The following is a 24,934-nucleotide window of genomic DNA, read 5'->3' as shown; positions in this document are numbered from 1 at the left end:
ATGAGGAAAGCGAGCCCCGGTTCCCGGGTCCCACGGTAAGAGCCCGCCGGACTACACGCAGAGGCTAGCAAGTTCCGGTCATATGGAAGGTGGCACAGTCACCGGAGCCACAGGCCTCCTGTAGCAAAACCAGCACCTAGAACTCCTCACCGGGACCCTCAAACACAGAGGCTGCCCGATTAACACGCATTACCCGTGATCCTGTCCCCGTGGGACCCCCATATCTAGGGCTGCTCCCAGACCTTTCCTCCTCCTACCTCTACCCTTCTACCAACACTCACCCCACCCCACCCCAGCCACCCCAACCGTGTTTGGCCAACATGCCCACTCTGTCCCACACCGAGATGCCTCCTCACTGGCGGGGTCACTTTCCAACACAAGTACCACAAGTTTCCCCTGAAAGTCCCCTACAGCCTTGCAGGTCTTGGGCTGAGCCACTTCCCTCCTGCAGGATGCGGCCAACGCCTGTTGGTCCTGGAGCGCGTTGGTGCCTGTCCACCCAAACCCCAGACCAAAGAGGGGCCTGCTTTTGGGAGAGCTGTTGTACCAGGAATCCTTCTCTGAAAACACTGAACTTGTGCTTAGGGTGGAGGACAGTGGCCGTCTACGGCTGCACTAACTAAGCTCTCCTGGGGCACTGCTAACTGCCAGGTGACAGCTATGAGAGCTGACACTTGAGGGCTGGGGGACCTGCACCGCTAGCCAGCAGCGGAACCCAGCTCTCACGGGAGCCCCACTGGCGGCTGTCACCACCGGAGCCCCCCACTGACCTTGGCTCAGAAGGACAGCAACACGCAGAACCACCTGTGGAGTCAAAGCAGACTTCTCCTCCCTCACAGGGCTCGTCCCCTCCAGCACCCCCCACCCGCAGCTCTCTGGCCCCTGCAGAAGCCCCTCCCCACACTCCCCTGCACAGGCTCACCCTGCTGACTCCAGCAACAGCAATTCTGACCCCCACCTGCCTCAGCTGTGCCATCCAACTGGCCCTGCCTCCAGACACAGCAGTGCTAACACCTGTCCCCACTGGGTCACCATCATGACTGGCTTCCAGGCCAGGGAGGGGCAAGTGGACCAGGGTTTCCAGTGGGCAGGGAGGCCCCAGGCAAAGCACCTCACCAAGCTGAGCCTCACGTCCTGCCGGCAAGAAGGCGGTGGGGAGCGGTGGGGAGTGCAGGAGATGCGCGGTGCCTAGCTTCTGCCTAGCTTCGCTGTCCCACCCCAGCAGGCGGGAAACTCACAGGCACTCTCCTGGCTCCATCCTACGCTCCCCCTCCTCCTGTGACGGTCCCCTGGCCCATCACCGGCCCTCACACAGGTCATGTCTCTTGCCGTCCCCATCCCCCTGACTAGACCAAGGCATATTCCTGAGAACACAAACAGAGAGACCTGGATGTGGCAGGACCTTCCTAAGGCCTTCCCTCCACTGACAGCTCTTCCCAAAATACCCCCGTTCGTGATAAAAACTCTCCGTAAACCAAGAAAAAAAGAGGAACTCCCTCAGCCTGATAAAGATGAGCCACAAAGAACCGAGAGCTCACATACTACTTACTGGTGAGACACTCAAAGCTTTTCCTCTAAGATGGGAAACACAGCAAGGAGGTCTCCTCCCGCTGCCGGTCCTCCACACAGCACCGCGAGTCCTCCCCGGCGCAACACACAAGAGGAAATAAAAGGGGTACGGATCGGAGAGGAAAAAGCAAAAACGCTGTCTTTGTTCACAGATCACAGGATCACCAAGGTAAAAAAAAAAAAAAAAGGAAAAAAATGACGGAAGAAGCTCCTGCATCTGAACGAACAGCGGCTACAGTGCGGCCGCAGCACACACGGTCCGTTTACAAACCCCCATCGCGTCCTCACACTAACAACGAGCGGAGAGTCTGAAACGAAAGTACATTGTCACTTACCCCAGCACCCAAAAACCTAACAAAATACATATAAGATCTCTGGAAAGCCAACAAAAAACTCCTGATAAATTAGATCACAGAAAAACTAAATAAACGGAGGCACATCCGACATTCATGGATCGGAGACTCGAAGCCGTCAGGGCGGCGGCTCCTTCCAAGTCCGTCTGCGGACGCCGCCCAGTCAGCTCCCAGCACGCTACCTTATCAATATTGACAAAGAGACTCTAAAGTTCACACGGAGGGGCGCCTGGGTGGCTCCGTCAGCGAAGCATCTGCCTTTGGCTCAGGTCATGATCCTGGAGTCCTGGGATCAAGCCCTGCATGGGGCTCCCTGCTCACTGGGCAGTCTGCTTCTCCCTCTGCCTCTGCCCCCCACACCCGCTCACGTTCATTCTCTCTCTCTCTCAAATAAATAAAATCTTTTTAAAATAAATAAATAATGAAGTTTGCACGGAGAGGAGGCAAGAGACCCAGAGAGCCCAGTCAGTGCAGGAGAAGAACAGAGTTGGAGGGTGACTACCGACATGGAGACTTCCCACAAAGCCGCAGCCGTCACGTGTGGGTCCTGCAGAAGAGACCGGCAGAGCATGGGGCGGGACAGCGCCCGGAACAGACCCCACAGAGGCCATCCACGATGTCTGACAAAGCAGCAAAGGCGACACAACAGAGCAGAGACCAGCTCTTCCACAATCGGTGCTGAGCCCACGGGCGTACGTCCACCCGCAGAGAAACGAATCTAGACATGAACTCACACCCTTCAGGAAAATTCACTCAACGTGGGTCCCAGACATCAATGTAAAGTGCAAACTATCAACTCACTCCTAAGTGATAACCCATGAGGAAATCCAAGTGACCTTGGGGATGACCATGACCTTTCAGACACAAGGCCAAGTCAGGATCCGTGGAGGAGAAAGCTGGCGAGCTGGACCGCGAGAATTAGAAACGGCTGGTCTCCGCGACACCGCCGCGAGAGCGAGAAGACGAGCCGCAGGCTGGGAGAAAACGTTTGCCAGAGAAGCGTCTGACAAAGGACCGTCACCCAAAATATAGAAAGGACTCTTAGCCCCTCGCAGCGAGCACACAGACGGCCCAGCTAGAAACTGGGCGGGAGACCGGACAGGCCCCTCCCCGCAGAGGCCACCCGGACGCAGTCGAGCGCCCGCACTCGCGCTCCCCGTCCGGGTCATCCGGGACACGCCGGCGCCCATGACAGCGAGACGCCCGCCACCCGTCAGAAGGGCCGACACCCGCCACGCCGACGGCACCGCACGCCGCCCAGGACGCGGGGCAGCGGGCGCTCTCGCACGTGGCTGGCGGGAACGCCACGTGGCCCGGCGCCTTGGAAGGCAGCTTGGTGTTTTGCTGCAAAACTAAACGTACTCTCACCGTCAATCCAGCCATCCTGTTTCTCGTTATTTACCCAAAGGAGCTGAAAACTTCCGTCCACACAAAAAGCTGCACATGGACGTTTACGGCAGCTTTATCCGTAGCTGCCAGCACTTGGAAGACACGGTCAGTGAAGGAGGGATAAGCACACTTATCCCTGGGGCAGGTCCGGAAAACGTTACGTTACTAACCAGCGGTAAAAAGGAATGAGCTCTCCAACAACGAAGACAGGACAGAGCCACAGATGTCCATCACTAGGTTAAAGGAGCCAGGCTCCAAGGCCACACGCTGTGTGACGCCAACCGCAGGACGTCCTGAAAAAGGCACAACTACAGACAATAGAAGGGCCGGCGGCCGCCAGGGGTGGGACGTGGGGACGGACGGACAGGCAGGCACAGAAGACTCTCAGGGCAGTGAAAACACTCTGATACCTGCGATGGCGGATGTATGTTTTATGGATTTGCCCAAACCTCCAGAACGTACACGCGGAGATAAAGCCGATGTAAGGAGCCTGAGGGACAACGAGATGGCAAAGTGCCAGTTCTTGGATCATAACAAATGTACCTTCTGCTGGGAGATGCTGACAGTGGGAGGCTGCATGTGAGGGACAGGGCACGTGTGGGGAAATCTCTGTACTTCCTCTTAATTTTGCCGTGAACTTTAAAGTGCTCTAAAAAAGTTAAGTTCTTTACAAACCAACAGCTGCTTTTGCTGGTACCTGGAGATCCAGGGCGGTGCCCCAAACCGCCTTACAGTAGCCCGTGGGTAGCTCGCTGACCAGCAGAATTACCTCCTGTCTCCCTCCCACACCTCTTCCCCCGCCGAGAGCCCACAAAGCCAAGAGTAAAGGAAGGGACGTGGCACCGCACCCCCAACAGACAGAGCAGAGAGAAAGATCCCAGCAGAGGCAGAAAGAGGAAAGCAGACTCAAAAAAGAAGGGGGGGGGTCTTTCCAGTACCCCCAGGGGCTCACGGCAGGATATCCAAGCTCCAGGCAGTAAAACTAATACCCACAAGATCATTTCCTAAAAAACAGAGAATGTTCCAGCATCGACAAGTCCAGTCTAGTTCCACCTGACCACCATGAACGAGAGGTCCCGGGGTGCCACGATGGCTCTCCATCCTTCCTCTGTACCATGCTCACACCAGCCAGGACCAGCAGACCCTCCATGAAAGGCTTCGACAAGACAGAGACCTGTGCACGCGACCGGCCCCATCCTTGGTGCGAGGCTTCGGTGCCCCCCACCCCAGAAGCAACCCGGGAAGAACAGGAAAGGGGGCACCCAACGCAGGGGAGGCCACGTGCAAACAAGCCGCCCAGACATAAGAGAATGTTCACGACAAACTGAAAGGAAATTCTGAAAGAGAAAAGCGGCAGGAAATTATTCAGAAGGGAGGAAATTCCCACCGGAATCACAGCACACACTGCCCTCCTCCTGGAGGCCTGGACCTCTGACACGGACCCAAGCCAGCAACGCCGAGCTGACAAGGAGAAACTCTGCGGGGCCTCCTTCCTGGAGAGACGAGGCTGGGCCACAGGTGTCTCAGGCTCCAGGGTGGGGGGACAAGAGCCCGCCACACACGGCCCTCCAGAAGTGACTGGACGGCACTCGGGCAGACAGCAGCCCCAAGGACCACGCTGAAGCAGGCCGCGCGGGCTCTGAGAGCTGCTATCTGGGCCCCCCGAGGCCACGCCGCCAGAACCAGCGGATCACAGCACTGCATGGGCTCCACCACCACAGCATCCACCCTGCTGAGCCGGTGACCTTCACCCCGGGGAACAGCCTGCACTGGACCCTCCTCCAGCCCTGCAGGCCACCTACACCCTGCCGGCCACCTCCGCACGGCCACCTGCTCTCCTGCCAGGGTGAGCCTCTTCCAAGAGAACTCTGCTTTGGGTGTGATCCCAGGACACAGACTCCTTGTGATGACAAAGTGCGTTGTGGCAGTCCAGCCACAGTGCACACCGCCCCACGCTCAGCCTGGGGACAGCCGCCAGCCTCCCTGCCCTTCCCAAGAAAGGAGGCAGGAGTGCCACCAACTCTCCTGTCCCCTCTCTGCCAGCCAGCGGCCCCCACCTGCACTTGCTGCCCCCACCAGGGCAAGCTCTTTCTCTAACCCCCCGAGGGAGGCACGGCTGAGCCACTTCAGCCCCTTCCCCTCTCTCACCCAAGAGGCTGCAGGAACTTGGAGACACGGCCTTCCTGGACCCAGGGTCCCGCCACCCCAGGTCCTGTCCTCTTGGCCACCGTCCCTGAAGCAAGACCAGACGCCCTGGATCCCACAGCGCCTGGGACCAGCCTCCTTCTCTGCAGCCTACTGGCTGCACTGTCCCGCAGTCCTGGGGGCCCCTTGGCCCCGGCCCCACTCTCTCCCTCTCTCAGCCTCCGGGCCAGTTGCTGGCTCACCTGTAAGTACACATGGAGGAGCCACGAGCCACGGGCAGCCGCCAAGCACCTAAGGGCGTAGCCGCAGGAAAGGGGATGCCAGTGGCTCTGGATGACGGGTCTGAGGACCAGTGGTGGCCCGGAAACACCTAGGCACGTAGGGTTAACCGAGCACACTAACGCCAACGTCATCTGTACTTTCACACTTCCTGTCCTTTTGAACCTGGTGCTAGAAACTTCAAATCTGCTGTGGCCCGCACCACGTCCACATCCGTGCCTCAACAGCACAGACCCAAGATCTCCAATCTTGAGGAAACAAGTCCAGCAACAGCAAAAGAAACTGTCCGTATGCTCTGTTCACATGGCTCTACACTCCCCAAAACAAGCGTCCCCAAACTCTGCCTGAACACCCCAAGGTCACTTCCCCACCTCCCACAGAGGTCTGGCCTGCTCCAGCCTCCAGCCTCCGGGAGCCACACCCAAAGGCAGCTCCGTCCTCACCTCCCTAACTGGCCGCCAACACACAACAGGGGAAGGCAGCTCCTTGACACAGTCCTAACCCCCATGGCCTGACAGCCCGCGGGCTCCCCTGCGGGGCGGCCCCCTTGCCTCCCCTGCTCCCCTCCTGTTCCACCTCCAGGTGTCAGAAGGTCCCAGAACAGGGCTCTGGCCTGTCCTCTTTTCTCCCGGCTGTATCACACCTCCTCCAAACCTGGTTAGCACACTATCCTCATGGTTTAAAATAACATCACTCTTTTTCATTTCTTCTTCGTTTCTTAAAAATTTATTTATTTTAGAAAGAAAGAGAGAGCAAGAGAGTGCAGTGCATGGGCACGCGGGTGGGGGAAGGTACAGGGAGAGAGAGACTCTGCAGAGTGCGGGGCTCAACATCACGACCCTAAGGTCATGCCCTGAGCCAAGACCAAGGACGCTTAACCGACTGTGCCCCCCAGGCGCCCCGTCCTTTGTAAAGTCTGCTCTACACCCCGTGCGGGGTTTGAACTCCCTGCCTGGAGACCAAGAGTCCCATGCTCTAACAGCTGAGCCAGCTGAGTGCTCCTAAAATATCACCAGTCCTTTAGGGACCAGCCCCCACATCCCTGCCCTGAACCCACTTCTGAGTTTCGGACCCCCACCCCAAGCATCCCCAACCCCACGTGGACATTCGGTGGACAACGCACGCGTCACATCCAGAACCACGAACCCGCGTCTCCAGACACAGCCTGTGCTCCGAATCTCTCTGGCACATGGCCGTGGGCACAACAGCCTGCCCGCCTCTCCCGAGCAGAACACTGCCCGGCGGGGGAAGCCCCGGGCAGCGCGGGAGGGCCCAGCTCATGAGCCACGCAAGAGGGAGTGAGTCCACATGCTGAGTCCACGCACCAGAATACCACACGGCACGGGATGGGAGAGCGGCTTAGAGCGGACGTCCCGAAAGACGACCCAAGCACGGAGCCTTTCCACGAACTTCAAGTCAGATCAGACACACATTCAGCAACGCTCAGGAAGAGGCCACGGGCAGGCGGGAACAGAGAAGGGAAGGTACGCGAGGGGGTCAGGTGGAGGAGGTGGGGGCTGGACGGTCACATGGGCGCTGGCAGGGTCCCAGCTGCTCCGTGGGTGGTGTTCGCAGGTGCTTAAGGAACTATTTAAATGACCACATGAAACAGCCCAGGCAGGGACCAAAGAGTGTGAGGGACTCAGTCCTGCGCATCCAAGATCCAGAAGCGGAGCCTGTTCCCCATTAGTCGTCCATCTCAATTAATGGCCTTTCAGAGTCATGGCCTGTCTACCAGGTGGACAGACCACAAACGCCTCCAGAAGACTCCCTGACTCACGCCACAGGCAGCCCCGCCACGCGAGCGCCACGCCGACGCTGGGGCTGGCGGAGGAAGGCGGCACAAGCCGGGCCCCGCCCTTGGGTGCTCCTGTGTCCTCGGCAAGAGGGTGCTGGAGACCGACGGCTGACCCCGCAGAAAGCCCCGTCTGGACGGGCTCACGACCACCTGCCCCACCGGCGGGACCCACAGAGACAGGCCTCGGCGGGCCACACCCCAGTCCTGAGGAAGCGCCTTGCTCTGCTGCGGGGGTCACAGAGGCCAGGGTCTGGAAGCAGTGCGGGAGCGTGGGCCTGGATGAGGAGCGCAAGTACCCAGAGAAGAGCGTCCCAGCAGCGGCAAGAGCAGCTGTCCGGCGCGGCTGTGACCAGCGGAGCTGCTCAGTGAGCAAGCGGAGCTGTCCTGCAGCAGGCGGCGAGGCCGTCCAGGGACTCCGCGCACAGGCAGTGCGGCACTGTGGGGACACAGTGTCACAGCCTGGCCTTCGGGCCACGAGTGGGACCAACAGCTGTCCGCCCAGACAGCCGCCACGGCACAGCAGTATCCAAGGGGCTGAGACCACCCCCTCCCACGCCTGGAGCCCACTTGGCCCCTGCCCTTGGCGCTTCACTGGGCATCCACTGATGACGACATCCCAGACATGCCTGAAAAATCCTAAATAAAACACACACGCTTGCAAGAGCAAGCACTCCGGGGCTCTGTCCCCCAGAACAAGCGCCTGTTAGCAATCACGCTGGGTGTGGTGCATAAACAATGAATCTCGGAACCCTGAAAACATAAAATAAAATTTAAAAAAAATAAAAATAAAAACAAATGGGTTGATAAAAAGAAAAAAAAATTACCATAACAACTTCAGGTCTCTTTAAGAAAAATAAACTGTTACAGAGAAAGGTAAGTGTGTCCATGCCCAGGCCGATCCCACCAGCCCAGAAGCAGCTACCTCCTCGGAGTCGGAGGACACCCTCTGGCGACCCCCCACACATGGACACACGCGTACCCACAACACACGGATCGGAACAGCGCGCCCTTTCACAGCCACTGACACGGACGTGCGACACACACCATCCCCAACCCACTCTCGGTGCCCAGCGCACCTCTGCCGTCAGGCCTGCCAACGCCAAGCCAGAGCGGGCTTCTGCAGGCCACAGCACAGTGTCACATGGCCACTCACGACCATGTCTCTGAGGGACTGAGACTGGAGGCCTCCTGAAGGCCAGGCCAGCGGCCTTTCCACTGCGGGGCACGACGGTCTTCTTGAGGTCGGCAGCCCCACTCACTCCAGGACACTGCCAGCAGCCTCCCCAGTCACCAAGCCAACCAGGTCCCCGAGGAGGGTCAGTGACACACACAGAGCTGTGTCTGGACTGGGAAGCCCCCAACACTGGAGGGGGGCAGCCTCTACCATCGGTTCCAGGATCAAGACCCCAGAAGGTGCCCAGTGACTGGTGTCCGAACCCCCCAGCACGAGAGGAAAGCCAGGGCTGTCCCCGAGCACCAAGCCTGCGCACTCAGGACGCCTGCCTGAACTCGCTCGGGCTCGGGCTCTGGCGGCCCATCCAGAGGCTGTCTTTACCTGTCACTCCAGAGCTTTGGGGGGGACACTCCGAACAAAGTTTCTCAGCTGCTGAATACGTCACCAACCCTGAGGGCTACCTTATCAGGCCAAAGCAGCAGAGAAAACTCTGGAGGGTCCACAACAGACCATAAGAGACAGAATGCCGGTTTTGAGTAATTACAGCAGGGCCGGGGGGGCCTAACGAGACTCCGTTTCAGAAATGGAATTAGCCCCATCTCCTCCCCCTGCAAACCGATCTTTGTGGCTCACGAACCAACGTATCAGAAAGTAATTCCTGAGGACAGGAACAGCCCAGCTCCCGCACAAGTCTGAGCCCAACTGGGTGCCAGTCAGGTGCACAGACAACTGACTGCTCCGGCTCACCAAGCATCACCGGGGCCTTTGGGGCCATGAGCAGGACCGACAGCTGTCTGCCCAGAGAGCCGCCCAGGCACTGGCTGCAGCTGATCTGTGGTCAGGAGAAAGGGACGGGCCCCTGAAGACCAGAGTACAGTCCTGACCATTCACACCTCTTTCAGCCGTCAGGACTGCCCGAACCCTAGTGCCCACAGCCCGTGCAAAGGAGAGCCCGTGACAGCCGCTCGGTAGCACGAAGCACAAGTCCCTGGTGGTCCACGGAGTCCAGTAGCCGCTGGACACCCCGCACTCCTGCCCCCGGGGTCTCCACGGCATGGGGGCGGCAACTCTGGGCTGAGTCTGCCTCTTGCCGTGTGCTCGCGACACTCCCCTCTGTGGACTTCCTCATGACACGGCCCGGTCCCCATGTGCGCAGGGCCTTGAGGAGGCACAGGGCAGGAGATGCGGCGGGAAGTGCACAGGTGACCCGGGGCTCCTGTGCCTCTCGGGGAAAGGGCTGAGGGGTCCTGGCAAAGCCGTTTACCTCCACAGGTCTCAGTGTCCTCATCGGGACCGCCTGGCTCTGGAACCCTCAGACGCACGAGTCTGTCCATCGGCGCACAGCAGGGAGCCTGGGACCGCACACGCAGTGGCGAGACCACCTGAGCCGTCAACTCAAGCGGCACGTCGGGCGACAGGATGCCCGTCCCAAGCCACCTCCGCACATGAAACGGCCAAGCGGCCAGGCGGTACTTGCCGCCTTACTGACACACGCCCTCCTTGATAAAAAGCTCTTGAAACCACAACTGCCCTGTGTCCACTTCCCCGGGGGGCTGCCAGCACTCAGAGTTGCTCCTTCGTCCCGAGCCTCTGCCCCGCGTCCACCTCTGGCAGCGGGCGGCCGGCTCTCTGCCGCCGCCCCTCCTCCCCCCTCCCCTCTCCCCTCCTCCGAAGCAGTCGCCCCCGCGAGGCAGCCTTACTGCTCTGCTCAGCAGAAACTCCCTTGGGGGCCTCACTCGCGTGGCCAAGACCTCCACCATATGCCATGTGACTCCCAAATTCGGACGTCTTGCGGCCCTCTCCGCCTCCCCCGCAGCTACCTCTGACGCTTGCTCAGACACAAACCCCACGTTCCAGACGGGAACGTGGCCCCCGCCCTCTTGTCCCTCACTGCGGCACCCTCCTTGGTCGCGCCGGGACGCCTTGGATCTCTCAGCTCCTCACCTCCACACCGTGCCGCCCACCCTGCCCCGACCACCTGTCCCCGTGTGCCGTGGGCCACAGACACGAAAGCGATCGCAAAACACACTAGTGGGCCCGCCTCAAAGCCCCAGCGGCTCCCCACCACAGCTGAGGGAAAGTCCGCCACGGCACACCAGGGTCCAGCGGCTCTGTGACCGGGCCCACCCACATCCCAGGGCCCCTCCAGCTCAGGCCTGCGCACCTGCTGTCTGCCGGCCGGGCACACACGTCCCCTTCTTACTGTGCAGGCGTCCGGGTCTCAGTGCCAGCGCCAACGGCTCGGGAGGGCTTCCTGGCGTAGCCAGCGGTACCCTCGCCCACTCAGCCCCTGGTGCTGCTTATCCCCCCATCGCACTCACCGTGACGACAACACGTGCTCACACTCTTACTTGCTGACTGCCTGCCCCCGGCCCAACTCAAGCACCCCAAGAGCAGGGGCTCTGTTGGCCTCAGGCCCCCCGGGCTGGAGCCCCGCACCCCACCCACCTTGCGGACTGGCTCAGCGGAATCCTAGAACAAACAGGCCACAGTCTCGACCAACATCCCCGGGGAAAGGTTTAACCTCACTCAGTCGAAGAAATACACCTTAAAACCAGATACCACCTTCCAAGGAAACTTTAGAATCAAATCAGTTTCTAAAAAATTCTGTTTGGGCCACGGTTCTAAAAACCATGGTTTTAAAAAGCGTCAGTGGCTGAGCCCTCAAGAAGGCAATTTGTATCAAAGACTTGAAATGCTCAACCCACCAGATGCACGCAGAGCTGCGCACAAAGACACTCACCTGAGGGTCATTTACAACAGACGAGGGGACACAAGTCCCAGCAGCCCAGCACAGGAGCCTGCGGGGAAGCCTCGGCCTGCGATGATGGGGAGCGGGACAAAGAGGGGCACTTCAAAGACCACCAGGGGCAGGGCACTCGCCACACAGACGGGACCCCGACGATCTGAGTTCGCACAAGTCGGAAGTCCCTCTACACCAAACACGGGCTCAGAGGACGTGGGCCGGAGCAACGAGAGATTACGAGTGACTTTATTTCCTTCTTCGTGGTTTTATTTTCTTCTCAAACTTCCCATAATGAATAAAACTAATTTTAAATCAGAAGAAAAAGGGTGGAAAAAGAAGCCACTTTCAAGTGACTAATACTTTTCTAACACTTTGTAGCTCCACTAAAACATCAGTCGAGAGTGCCTTCCTCTTCTCTCCCCTGACGTGGGGGCGTGGGACGCTGCCGAGGCTCGGAGCTCCTACAGGATCAAACTCTGAGCCACGCAGGCCGGGCCCGTTACCTGCTGTGTTCACTAACCCGAAGCGTCTGTCTGCGTAAATCCGGATACGGATGATATTAAAAACCACCCAGACAAAGCTCCTGGGTGAAAGGCGTGACGATTCCTTGGAAGCTCTCCTCGCGTGCTGGCCCCACGCACCTCAGCACAGAGGTTAAGAGTGGAAAAGCTGGGGGCGCCTGGGTGGCTCAGTGGGTTAAAGCCTCTGCCTTCGGCTCAGGTCACGATCCCAGGGTCCTGGGATCGAGCCCTGCATCGGGCTCCCTGCTTGGCAGGGAGCCTGCTTCCCTTCCTCTCTCTCTCTGCCTGCCTCTCTGCCTACTTGTGATCTCTGTCAAATGAATAAATAAAATCTTGGGAAAAAAAAAAAAAAGAGTGGAAAAGCTGCCTTCCCTCCCCTTTCAGCCCCAATGGTAACAAGACCGTCCACACGTATGGCCACCCCACACCCCAGTACCTCCCTCCTTCCCCGAAGCTCTGGGTCCCATCGGCTGACCCCATGAGGGCTTTCTGTGCTCTGTGGAGTGTCCAGGCCAACACCTGCCACTCTGTCCACAGGACACAGGCCTGGCAGGCCACGCACAGCACCGAGGAGGAGGGCTTAGCTGTCCTGGCCCCTTGTGTCCCGTTCTGTCCACTCAACGTCCACTCAGACCACTCGCCACCTAAACGAGTCCCCACAGAGCTACAGAACCTTCCTACCACTTTGCTCCTCAGTTCTTAAATCTGACATCCAATTCAACACGGTCATAAAGAACCGTTTAAGGACTTCCCCAACCTCTGGAGCTGGAAAACATTTCGAAATATGCCCTCTAGGATGCGAGTTCCCCAATGTCAGGGAGGACGTCCCCGCTACCTGGTCTCACCCTCCTCATGAGATTAGTAGTCACAGAAGCGCTCACATCCCTCCTCCTTCCCCTCCCCACGGCCACAGGGACGGATGGACTGATGGACACACAGAGAAAGCCGAGAGGTCCCACTAGACTCCAACTTCTGGGTAGAAGAAGAAAAGCCAACTCCACTTCGAAGGCCAGTAGAGGGGCAGAGGGGCTCTGAGCCTCCAGGCCCCGTGCACACCTGGCTCGCACACCCACACTGGGAGGGGCTCCATCCACTCACACGCAGGGGCACCACCAGGCAGGCGGCCGCAGAGGAAAGCCAGACAAGGAATGGGTGTCCACGCACTTTTCAAGTTGAAGGTGGGGCACAAACTGTGGCATGTTTGTATCTCTTTGTGTTCTGCAGGTTTTAATCCCTCAGCATAGATAGGAAGGATATGTAGGAATCACAAATTGTCATCAGAAGTGTCCACGGCCAGACCACAGACGCACAAAGCTCCCAGGGCGCAAACACAAGTCCACAGAACCTGATCGAGTACGCGGGGTATTACGAAGTGCTGACTGCGGGCGGACAGCACTGAAGCCCCGTGTCTGTGGCTCACCAAGCCCCCTACCCAACAGCAGCCTCAGGCCCAGCGAGAAACTACGGTCCCTCCCCCACGGTGCACAGCAGCCAGGGCAGGGGCTCCTGCGGCAAAGCGTCCCTCTCTCCTCCGCTGCTCTTACTACACAGGCCTGATGGAATAAGAAGTCTCGGGGGTGAGAGCCCTCAGCGGCCACTGTTTCCCGGGACAATCAAGAAACCTTACCGTCAACGTGAGAAGGAAAAGTGCTTTTCAGAACTTCACAAATTCACTAAACCTAAGGCAAGTTTCTCCAGAGTCCTTTTAAATCTCTGCTTCAGGATTTTCAAAAACGGTTGCTAATTACGTCTCGATCAACTCACAGACGACTAGCTATTTATAAAGAAGCTTTCTTCAATCGCATCATTTAAAAGGAGGAAAGCTCACGTTTATATGCTGAACCGGGCTTTGGAAGCATCCGAGGAACGACCTTTGTCTGGATTTCAAGGAAACAGACACGTGTGCGCCCCTGCTCTGTCCCACCGCGCTGCTTCCCTTCTAGGGCAGGGTCTGAACCAGGTCAGTCCTGTGCTGCCCAACTCTGAGCAGGGGCTTAAGGGCAACTCGCACGGCACAACTAGGGTCGGGCACCCAACCACTATGGCCCAGAGGCACCAGAACAGTCCCGGGGCCGGGCCCTCTGCCCCCGGGGTTCACGATCATCCACCACCCAGGAAGCAAACACACCACGTTCCTAAACACCTCCCTACGGGGCCCTAGCAAGTACGGACCTACCTCTCACATGGCAAACATGGAAAGTCCTCGACTTTTCAAACCCCAGTAACTCTGCTGTAAGCACACAGCACGTACTGTGCCCAAGTACGGTCAGCAGCAAGAGGGGCCGGAGACCCCGGGAGGGTCTAAGGGACCCTTAGAGGAATGCTGACAGATGAGCTCCAAAAGACACCCACGCGTGCCTGAAACACCATGCCGCCCCCCAGCCACCACGACAGCTTTGTCCACCCTTACGACGATGGGGACAGCCCTGGGCAAAGCCCAGAGACAGGGTGAGGAAGGACGGCCGGTCCTCCGAGCCCACAGGGCCGAAGGAAACACTCGGGGAAGCTACCTCTGCCCACGCCAAGCGGAGCGGCCCAGGGCCGGCTGGGTACGGCTCCCCAATAGCCATTTTTCTTTTTTCTTTACAAATGTCGCTGTTACCCAGCTACGTAAGAAGGAAAACTCTAAGGCCTTTGGCCTACGTTGCCCCCACAGCTGCGGGACATGTCCCCAGGATCTGTGACCCTCCTGTGACAACCTCGGCAACTTTCTCACTCACATAACCAGAGTCAGCCACGGCACCAGACTCCCGGGTGACCGAGAACGTGTCTAAGGCCGGTGCAGTTCTGATGAGAGTAAAGCTGTCCTCACACTTCACTACATCTACAGCAACATGACGCTCGAAGCCCAGAGAAAAACGTCCCGCAACTGGGACAGCGTACGCGTAATGAACGCGACATGACAGCCACATGTCCCATCCATCCCCGTCAGATCCGCTTCACAAACCCATCAGCCCGGCTTTCCAGCTGGGCCACCGAGGCTCCAAGGAAAGAAGGCCGCAGTGCCGTCAAGCAACAAAATCTAAACGTTCAAACATCCCTCATGCCACAGCGCTGGCCGGCAAGAGTGGCCCGGACCTTCAGCACTGGGCTCTCCACCTTCCACCGTCCGGCTCCGGGTCAGCCCTCCTGGAACCCGGCCCGGCCCACACAGCACAATCGGCCACCACTGGGCTCCTCCTTTCCCTACCAACAGACACCTGCCCTCGTCGTGGGTGGGAACCAACGCCCTGGCCACCTGTCCTTCCAAGCAGGGAGAGGAGCACCGAGAGTGTTCATCTGAAGTGAGGGGCAAGCCCACGGGCCCAGGCCAAGGCATCGACGGTGAGGAAACGGTGCTCTGTCCTAGGAGGAGAACCTCCTCTCCAGCCAAAGCTCAGAGCGACACGAGAGCATTCTCTGCAAAAGCAGGACAAACGGACGGACGTCGCAGAAGACGTCCACGTGCCAGGCCAAGAGAGCACCCACAGGAATGAGCATCTGTCACGCAGCATCTATCTGAAAAGATCTCTGAGAACCATTTACGTACATGCTCACTTTGGTGTCATATCACTTTTTTTCTTTGTTCAACTGAAATCATAATATTACTTCGATGTTACGACTTCTAAGCTATATGAAACTAGTGCGCTCCAGAGTTCTTGGGACAACTGCCTTTGCAGCAAAAACCTCTTCTCCGTTCTTGCCATTACCACAGCGGATAAAATTTAGACTCCGGTACCTTCAAACGAGCAAATTAATTACAGTAACATCAACACTTCTTTACAAAACTGTCCTGACAAAGAGTATCAAGATGGAAGTTGCTAAAACCAAAGTCCACACGGGCTCATCGTGTGCAGTGAGAGTGGAGAAGGAAGGCCCAGGGCTGACGTCAAGTCAGGCCCGGGTGAGACCTCGGTCCCACATGTCCCCACCTGGAGCTGTGACCTGCAGGGAGGGGAGGCACGGAGGGGCAAGCCTCCTTCACACACACTCCCACCGCCGGCGGTCCGTGAGCCCAGTGGACACCTCGGGGCAGCCTGAGCCACCCTGCTCGCCCCTAAGTCCTTCCCAAGTGTTTGTGTCTCTGGGTTGTAATGAGAACGAGCTATTGGCCAAGGGTAGTTACTTCTATAAGCCACTCACCTCTTTCTACGTGTTTCTGCTGAAAGATTTCAATGAGGAGGAAACATCAAGTAGGAAAACCTGGTGTTTCCTGACCCAGCATATAACTAGAGTATTTATATTCAGTCCTTCTGGTTTTCAGAATTATACTACCTAAAAAAGAACTTTGTCTCAGGATCGAACTTTTTACTTTTTCTTTTTGCTTCTGCTGTTATAAAAATGAGGTGAGGTAACTGATCAGAGTTCCCCATCGGTGGAGATCGGGGGGTGAGGGGTAATGAAGACATGGATATAAATCTTTTCCATTCTAGAGAACATCTGTCACCCAAATGTCAACATGGGCTGCTCTCTGCTCTTAAGTACGGGGGACTTAACGCAAACACCCGTGACAACTCTTGCAAAGAGTCAGTATGTTTACAGTTTTTTTCAAGGAGTTGTCTGTTTGTCGCACAAAGACACTCTAATGGTGACATTAGAACAGAAGACAAAAGTGAGTCCAGGGTCACCCACGACAAAGATGGCAGTGATGCCCCTTTCCAACCACTGCTTCCTCCCCCACCCCTGGCAGAAATAAGGGGGCTTCACCCAAAGGCTCAGACCCAGGGGATCCAGCCAACCCCAACCCACCACCCCTACAGGCATCGCACAGGCCCTGGGAAGTGAGGCCAAGCCAGGCCAGGCGCCCACCTCTCCAGCTACTAAGGAGCTCACACCAGTTTTAAATAACAAAACAAAAGTACAGCACGGGGGGAATAGTCTTTCCCCTGAGTAAGGCAAGTGCGGAACCGTGAGGGACCACCCGAAAGGCGTTTTTATAGATAGAGAAAGAATGTTTTGACATTTTACATCATAACACTACAACCACGAGTTCCTTTTCTCTAAGGTTACTACAGATCAGCCATATTCTCCACTCAACGACCAAGACACACATAAGGAGCAAAACAGAACCTTCAACAAAACACCATGACAACCTAAAAAACAAACCAAATGCGTCCTAAGGGGCATCTCAGCACCTTGCCGGCAACTTGTCTGATGTCCCCTTTCTCCCTCAGAGCGCAGCAACCCCCACGAGCACCCCCAGAAGGCAGGCAGGGCGCCGGCTTTCCCCGCCCCTACCCCCACCAAAACCTCCCCGGCAAGCGCTGCCACCGGGCCAGGCCTCACACGCTCTGACAAGGAGACCTCTCCTTCCGAAGACACGGGCATTCGGTCAAGGTGACCAGCGGCTCTGCTCCGGGCATCCCTGGGGCCATGGGCAGCGCCGCTCCCAAGCCCCTGCCCCCCCCATCACTAGATCACTAGCCGGAGAGGGAGGAGCGCCCGGAAAACTCAGCCAGAGCAGTGCAGGCAGCTGAGGTGAGGAGGATGGAAGAGGACTTGGGGCGCCTCGGCTTGCTTAGGCGTCTCTCTGCTTGGGAATCCCCAAACAAAGCAGCATGACCTGGGATGCTGTGGGGGGCCTTGGGCCGTCAGACCTGAAGAACCCTAACCAACCATCCAGCTGACACGGGAGACCGAGAGCGTGCCCGGGCTGTGGACCGCACGGCTGCACGTCACCAGGCCCCGCCGGTGCCTCCGAGAGGTCCGCTGATTCCCCTGGAGGGTACGAAGCAAAGCAGCTGGGCACCCACCCTTTCAACGGAACGCCGGACTGCGGCCCACAGGGGCCACAGGAAGCCGGCGGCACAGTGTGGACGCAAGGACGGGGACCAGGAAGGGTGTGTGCCCCAGGACCCCTCCAGGGCTCACCTGGGATCTCTGCCATCCTGGTGTAAGCAGGGAAGCGGAAGCTCTCCACCAGACTTGCCCGGCCACAAGGAGTGTCACTACTCTGCCTGACCTCACCAGTGGGGCGGGGAGGGGGAGGAGGAGTGCCTAGCCCTCCATCACAGCCCAGGGTAACAGAGGAGCAGCAAAGTTCAGTGAGGACACAGACCATGACACAACTGGCCCCAAAAACCAGGAGGCGGAGCACCAAACAGGGAGAAGCATGGACGCGAGCTATACAACCCAGCAAGCTGTGCCCCTGGAGGCCGGCCGCCACAGCTCTCCGCCGCGGGGGGAGGGGGGAGGGGGGGAGGGAGGAGAAAAGAGAGGAGAGGAGAGGAGGGGAGGGGAGGGGAGAAAGGAGGGGAGGAGCGCGCAGGGACACACACGGCCAGGAAAGGAGCTGCTGCACTGTGGGAGCCCAGAAACTTTGCAGTGCAGAGAGCGAGCTGAAGACCAGCGCTGCCCGAGGAAAGGGGCTCCCGCGGCCACGGCCCCCCACGGGCGCGCGCGCACTCACACTCGCACACACTCTCGCGCACCCGGCAGGGGAGCGCCCCGGTTCCCTCGCGGCAGGCCCGCGCGAGACCCGTGACCTCAGCGCCCTGCCAGCCCCACAACTTCCTGGACGCCCGGCGGGGGCGGCCAGGCCCGCCCGACGCGGCCACTCACCTGGGGGCAGCTGGAAGTTCTGGATGTTGGTCGGGTTCTGAGGCGGCTGCGGCAGGCGGGGGGCGAGGACCGTGGGCGTCAGCGTGGCCCGGATCCCGCCGCTGGTGGCCGACGGCGTCCTGGGCAGGCTCTGGGGCCCCGCGCTGGCCGAGCCCTTGGGCAGCCCGGTGGGGGTGCCGGGGGCCGGCGGCGGCGGCGGCAGTCCAGCGGCGGCAGCGGCGGGCAGCGCCCCTTGCATAGTTGGCCCGAGAATCATGCCGGCCCCCGCGCCGGCCGGGCAGCTGGCCGCCAGGGCCTGCGGCGGCGCGGGCGCCGGCTGCACCGCCGTCTTGGGCGAGTCGGCCTTGGCCACCTGCGCGGGCGCGGCGGCGGTGGCGGGCCCGGGCTGACTGTTGCGGCGGGCGGCGGGGCGGGCGCGGGCGCGGGGGCCGGAGCGGGCGCGGGGGCTGGGGCCGGAGCGGGCGCGGGGGCCGGGGCGGGCGCGAGGGCGGGCGCGGGCGCGGCGCTGCCCCCGTTCTGCGCGGCCGCCGGGGCTCCGGCCGGGGGGCCGGGCGGCCGGGCCAGGCTGGCGGCGGCGGGCGGCGGCGGCGGCGGCGGGGCGGCGGCGGCGGCGGGGGGCGCGGGGGGCGCGGCGGGCGCGGGGGGCGCGGGCGGCGAGGGGGCGCGGGGCGCGGGCGCGGCGGGGGCGCCGAGGAAGGGCGGCGTCTGGATGACAGTGGCGGCGGCGGCGGCGGCGGGCTTGGGCGGCGGCGCGGGGGGCGCGGGCCCGTTGTGGAGCAGGCTGACAGCAGGTGCGGCGGCGGCGCGGAGCGAGGTCCCCAGCGCGGCGCTCCCATTCAAAGTTTGCGCGGCGCCGGGGCCGCCGGGCGGGCCGTTGCGGGCGGCGGGCTGGGCGGCGGGCGCGGCCGCGGCCCCCGGCGCGCAGGCCCCGGTCCCGGGCCCGGCCCCCGCGCCCGCGCCGGCCTCGAGTGCGCTCAGCTTCGCGGCGGGCCCTGCGGGGACACACGGGGCGGCGCGGTAAGGACGCGGGCCCGGCCGGCGCCCGCCCGCGCTCAGGCCGCGCCGCGCTCTACCTGCGGGGGGCGGCTCCGGCGCCGCTGCGGGCGCGCCCTCGGCCGGCACGGCCGCTCCGGCTCCGACATGGTTCCCGAGCGCGCCGGCGGCCGCGGCCCGCGCCTCGGGCGCGCGGGGCGCGAGGTGGTGGTGGTGGGCCGCGCTGGCCGCCAGCTGCGACTCGAGCGAGCCCACCAGGTCGCTCACCACTTTCTCGTCCACCTCGCTGTTGAAGAAGACCTCGTCCAGCAGATCCGAGCCCGCCGCCATCTTTCCTCCTCGGCCCGCCGCCGCCGCCGCTCGCCGGCGCTGGGCGGGGAGGAGGCTCCGCGCGGGCGGGCGGGCGGGCGGGCGAGCGGGCGGGCGGGCGCGGGCGGGGGGCGGCGCGCGCCTGCGGGGCGGGGGCGGCGGCCGGGCGGGCGGGGGGCGGCCGACGGGAGGGGGTGGGGGAGGGCGGTGGCGGGCTGGTGCGCAGGCGCGGCGGCGTGCCCGCCCCCGCCCGCCGCTCGGCGCGCCGCCATTGGCCGCGGCGCCCCCCGCCCGGCCGCCCGGTGCCTCGCCATTGGCCGCGGCGCGCGCTTAAAAGGTGCGGCCAATGGCTGCGAGCGGCAGAGGCCGGGGCGCGGGCGGGCGGCCGGAGCCCGGTGGGGGAGCGGGCGGCCCCGGGCCGGCGGGCCGCGGGGGTGCGGGTGGGCCCGGGCTGCAGGCGGGAGGCCGGCAGGGGCGCGGCGGGCGGGGCCCGCGGCCCGTGCCCGCTGGGGGCCGCGGCGGCGACTCTCTCTTTGTCTGCGCTCGCTCCAAAATGGCTGCGGCCGAAGCGGAACGGAGCGCCGGGCGGGCGAGGGAGGGAGGCCGTGCTCCCGAGGCCCATCCGTGCCGCCGCCGCCGCCGCCATCGCGGGGCTGCGGCCGGGGCAGGGGGCAGGGGGCAGGGGGGCCGGCGTCGGCGGCACGGTTGCGGGCGTGCCGGGCCTCGCCGAGACCCGGCCTCGCGGCGTCGGTGCGCGGCTCCCGGGCGAGGCGGTACGCCCCGCGCGTCCCCGTTCCCGCGCCCTGCGGCGGCCCGAGCGTCCCGCGAGCGGGTCGGGCGGCATGGCCCCCGCCCCCCGTGCCCATAAGTCAGCGCCTGCGGCGCGCTTAGTCAGGAGTCGGGAGCGGCCCGGGGCGCACGGGGTCTTCCGGTTTCCTCTCCTCCCTTTGACCGAGTGCGGGGCCTGGCGCTCTGTGCGCCCGCGCCTCCGCCGCGGAACGGGCTCAGGTACTGTCCTCTCCGGGGGGGTGGCCGCGAGTCTGCTCAGGACCCAGAGATGGTTTCCCGGGACGCGCGGAGGGGCTGCCCGGTCCCCTTCCCCGAGGACAGCCGCGGCCTCGGGGCAGCGGGAGCCGACCCCGCAGCGGACGCGGGTCCCACACGCCGGGCCGGGACTCTGGACCCGAGCTCCGCGCCCGGAGCAGCGGGGCGCGCAGGGCGCGAACGGGCGGGGGGCTGGGACCCGCGGCACCTGCGCCCAGTCCTCTCCTGCGTGGGCGGAGGGCTGGCTTTCAAACAATAGCAGAAACGTGGAATATGTGTCAGATCGGAATCTTTAAACGTTGACTACTAGGTAGAAAATTTTAAAGGAAACCACGTAAAAGCATTGGCAGGCTGCCTCCATCCCCCCGCCCGCCCCCAGTGTGACGACATCGGTGTTGGTGCACCCGTCGTCTACGCCCTGCGAGCGCTCACACGGGAGTGGGAGTAGAAAAGCAAGCTGTGGTGCGGGTCGGAAGCGGAAGGCAGATTCGGTTCCCGTGACCCGCAAGGGCGGCAGGGGGATCCCCACTGTCAGGTCGCCCCGGCTACATTCCTGACAGCTTCCCTAAAGGAAGCTGGCAGTGCCAAGTGAGGGTGTTCCTACTTGTCCACACAGCCCCGCCTTCCTGGTTTCCTGAGGGCCTGCCAGGACCCCTGCAACCCGGGGCGTCTCCCCCCTGCCCTCGCCTCCATTCAGCCTGCAGCCTTGGGTGCATGCCACCCCCGTTCATTGCTCTCTGCACCAGGCCTGCTCCCCACCTGGCCACTGACGTCACCCCCGGTGTGCTGCAGGGCACCCACCAGTGCAAGAGGAAGTGTGTGTGGGAGGTTAACTCTGCACCCCCACCCCAGAAAAGAAGGGAGCTGCAGAGGAGGATGAGGCCGCTCTGCATCGGGTGCTCCCCAGAACCCTGCCCACCTTGAGGGTCAACTGGACAAGGAAGTCAGGGGGGGTCCTCCCCGCCTCCTAAAGGAAGGAGGGGACGGGCTCCCAACCTGTGTCCCTGCCTGGCTCACTCTGAGGACCGGGGGCATTTTCTTGGAATATCTGTACAGTTTGACTTGTGCCACAAGGAGCTAGACTTCTGCAGCTTGAAAGAGACCTCCCACCTCGCGTAAACAAAAGGGGACAATGAAAATGAGTGCAAGTATAAAGACCATGTTTAAACATGGAAAGACATTTGCCGGGAGAATGGCGGGACCCAAAACGACAGCCTTGCCACCTGCCATGCCACGAATGTGCAGGACCACAGGTGGAAGGAAAGGCAGCTGCCCAGGCTGTCAGCCGTGGGGGCCTTTTCAGTCTCTTCAACGGTACGTTGTCTTTTCAATAAAACAGACAAAGCCTCAGACACGCGCTCTTAAATATAAAAGTAAACATAAGCAAGACCACAATCTCCGTGGTGGTCTGGCTGTGTGAAAGACGCGCAGCGTTCGCCGCACCACCTATGCTTTTGTTGTCTGCCTGGAATACTACAGGATGAAACATTTTCAAAACAGACCTGCAGGTGGCTGGCAGCTGGTGGCCCAGGCCCGGCTGCCGGAGTCCTGTTTGACGGGTGACTTCCCCACCCGAGCCGACAGTGCTCCTCAGCACCGCGGACCCCACAGGACGTGGCCCTCATCAAGAACAGATCCACACCCCAGGGTCAAACTCATGAACACACAACTGATCCGTACATGCAGGCGCGTCCCTCTCTTTGGGTCATCAACATTATCATAAACCGCGACTTCAGACACAACGAAATTTATTCTCTCAGCTCTAGAAGCCACGAGTCCAAAATCAAGGTATGCGTAGGGTCCTTCCTGCCTCTTCCACTCCTGGTGGCTCCAGACATCCTGGGCTTGTGCCACATCCCTCCAGTCAGCCCCTCTGTGGTCAGTCACGTGGCTTTTCCACGTGTCTCTGCACCTTTCATCTTTTGAGGACACGGCTCACTGGACTTCAGGCCACCCTAAATTCAAAATGGTTTCATCTTGGGGCACCTGGATGGCTCAGTGGGTTAAGCCTCTGCCTTCGGCTCGGGTCATGGTCTCTGGGTCCTGGGATCGAGCCCCGCATCGGGCTCTCTGCTCAGCGGGGAGTCTGCTTCCCCCTCTCTCTCTGCCTGCTTGTGACCTCTGTCTGTCAAATAAATAAATAAAATCTTTAAAAAAAAATGAAAAGGTCGGGGGGCGCCTGGGCAGCTCAAGTCATGATCCTGGCGTCCTGGAATCAAGCCCCACTTTGGGCTCCCCACTCAGCAGGGAGTCTGCTTCTCACTCCTGCTCTTGTGCTCCTGCTCTCTTCCTCTCTCTCCCTCTCAAATAAATGAAATCTTAAAAAAAAGTTTCATCAACACACTTAACTACACATGCAAAGTCCGCATTTCCGAATAATGTCCCATGCTAAGGTTCTGGGTGGATGTGCATTTTGGGGGGACAGTTCAACCCCAAATATGACATATAACCAGTTTGTCCACTTATGGAGGGAAGAATTTCTAGATAAATCAAAAGGCAATCATCAGCCTGATCAGCCACTTAGCCCCAGAACAGTAGCCCAAGACCTGATGAACCTGGAGTGGAATTCACCAGTCCAGGCTGCCCCTCCCTGTTCTGCCTGGAAAAGAAAGTGCGTGGTGAAATCCACCCAGGGGCCGCCGGTAATAAGCAGACTGACACACTGAGCTCCCCACGCAGGACCAAGCCCCTGGGGCAGCGGAGGGGATGAAACTTAGGGAGGTTGTCAGCAGCCCAAGGTCTCTCCTGGTGGGGACGGAAACCAGAGACTCAGACCCGGACGCTGACAGACAGCCACGATGCTCTTTTCTGGCTGCCAAAGCTGCCCAAGCCCATCGTACGCCAATTAGATGTCCGCTCCCAAGCTAGAGTCGGAGTCAGGCCTGCCTCCTCGGAGACTGACCCAGATCTGCTGGATGTGGGCTGTCTGTACACTCCGGAATGACTCATTTACAACAGCTTCTTGGCTGACTCCCACCAACAGCTAACTACAGCTCTCACGGGCGGCTTTAGTTTTGTTGTCCACCTGGAGTCCCGGCTGCGACAGTTTAGCTCAGGGGAGCTTATTTCAAAGTGCGGGTGGGGACTCTGAGGTCAGCCTTCCTGTGACGTCTCCCTCGCCCCCCAAAAGTGCAAGCGAGAAGCAGCCTTACTCTCAGCCAGAGGAGCCTGGTGGCATCCTGAGTCCCCTTACCCGGAGAGGCACGATGCTGCCAAGCCCCGTTTTCTCAGCATCGTGCCCATCACATGGCTTTTCAGGGGGAACTGCTTATTGCTCTGGTTAACTCCAAACATAATTTGGCCCTCACTCAGCTTATAAAGCCCAAGCCTCAACCCTTGAAAATCTGCCTTCTCGAAAACCTTAGCTTCATTGCAGCTGCCCTGGGAGAGGCACCAAACCATAGGTTTTGTCACCGGACACGTTTATTTTGTTAGCATTAATTGTCTGGACGAGATCCATAAAGCTAAGATTTTAGGCACTGACCACTAAGTGCCAGGTAGGATGTTAAAAAAAAACACTTTAAAAATGATACCATTTACAAGAGCCTCAAACAACCAAACACCTCAATGTAAAACCAACAGAACAGCATAAGAGCGATGCACAGAAAACTCTAGAACATGACTGAGAGAAGTTCCGGGGAGAGTAAGTACACGGAGGAATACGCAAAGTTCAAGAATTAGAAACCGCACTCTTGTAAAACTGTCATTTCTTCCCAAAGTGATCTAGAGATTTGATACAAAACAGGTTTTAAAATCCCAACAGGGTTTTTTTCGCAGAAACCAAAAGCTGGGCTTTCATTTCGTGTGGGAGAGCGGCCTCCGAGTGAGCGCGGGCGGGCAGACGCCGGAGAAGGGAGCTGCAGGTTCGGCCACTTCGAGCCTAAGGACAGGCCGCGGTCCGCACCACACTGGGCAGATTAAACACCGGAGTCATCCTGGCCGGAGTTGCTGGGAGACAGATTAGGCAATGACAGTCTCTGGGAAGTATGGGGCATCCCAGAAGGGAAGGGGCAAGAGAAGGAGGGGCCCCAATTCTGTTATAAACTGGTCCAAATCTCCAGGTGACACTGACCA

At 60.3% G+C, this 24,934-nt stretch overlaps 1 protein-coding gene across 1 annotated transcript in view; it reads right to left on the bottom strand.

Moving 5' to 3' along the window:
* The window catches only part of LOC111141505 (TATA-box binding protein associated factor 4), a 65,370-nt gene extending 45,527 nt beyond the window's left edge, over window positions 1-19,843 (bottom strand). Inside the window, exons 1-2 of the mRNA XM_022494108.1 lie at window positions 18,954-19,843; window positions 18,515-18,903 (exon numbers count right to left, since the gene is read on the bottom strand). Coding sequence (XP_022349816.1) covers window positions 18,515-18,903; window positions 18,954-19,837 — 1,273 coding nt within the window. The 5' untranslated portion in view covers window positions 19,838-19,843. The remainder of the gene's footprint in view (window positions 1-18,514; window positions 18,904-18,953) is intronic.
* Window positions 19,844-24,934: the final 5,091 nt, after the last annotated feature.

The sequence above is a fragment of the Enhydra lutris genome, unplaced genomic scaffold, assembly GCF_002288905.1.
Source record: "Enhydra lutris kenyoni isolate GAN:26980312 unplaced genomic scaffold, ASM228890v2 scaffoldscaffold6, whole genome shotgun sequence".
In the NCBI taxonomy this organism is placed as follows: Eukaryota; Metazoa; Chordata; class Mammalia; order Carnivora; family Mustelidae; genus Enhydra; species Enhydra lutris.
This window is presented reverse-complemented; position numbering and strand designations above follow the sequence as displayed.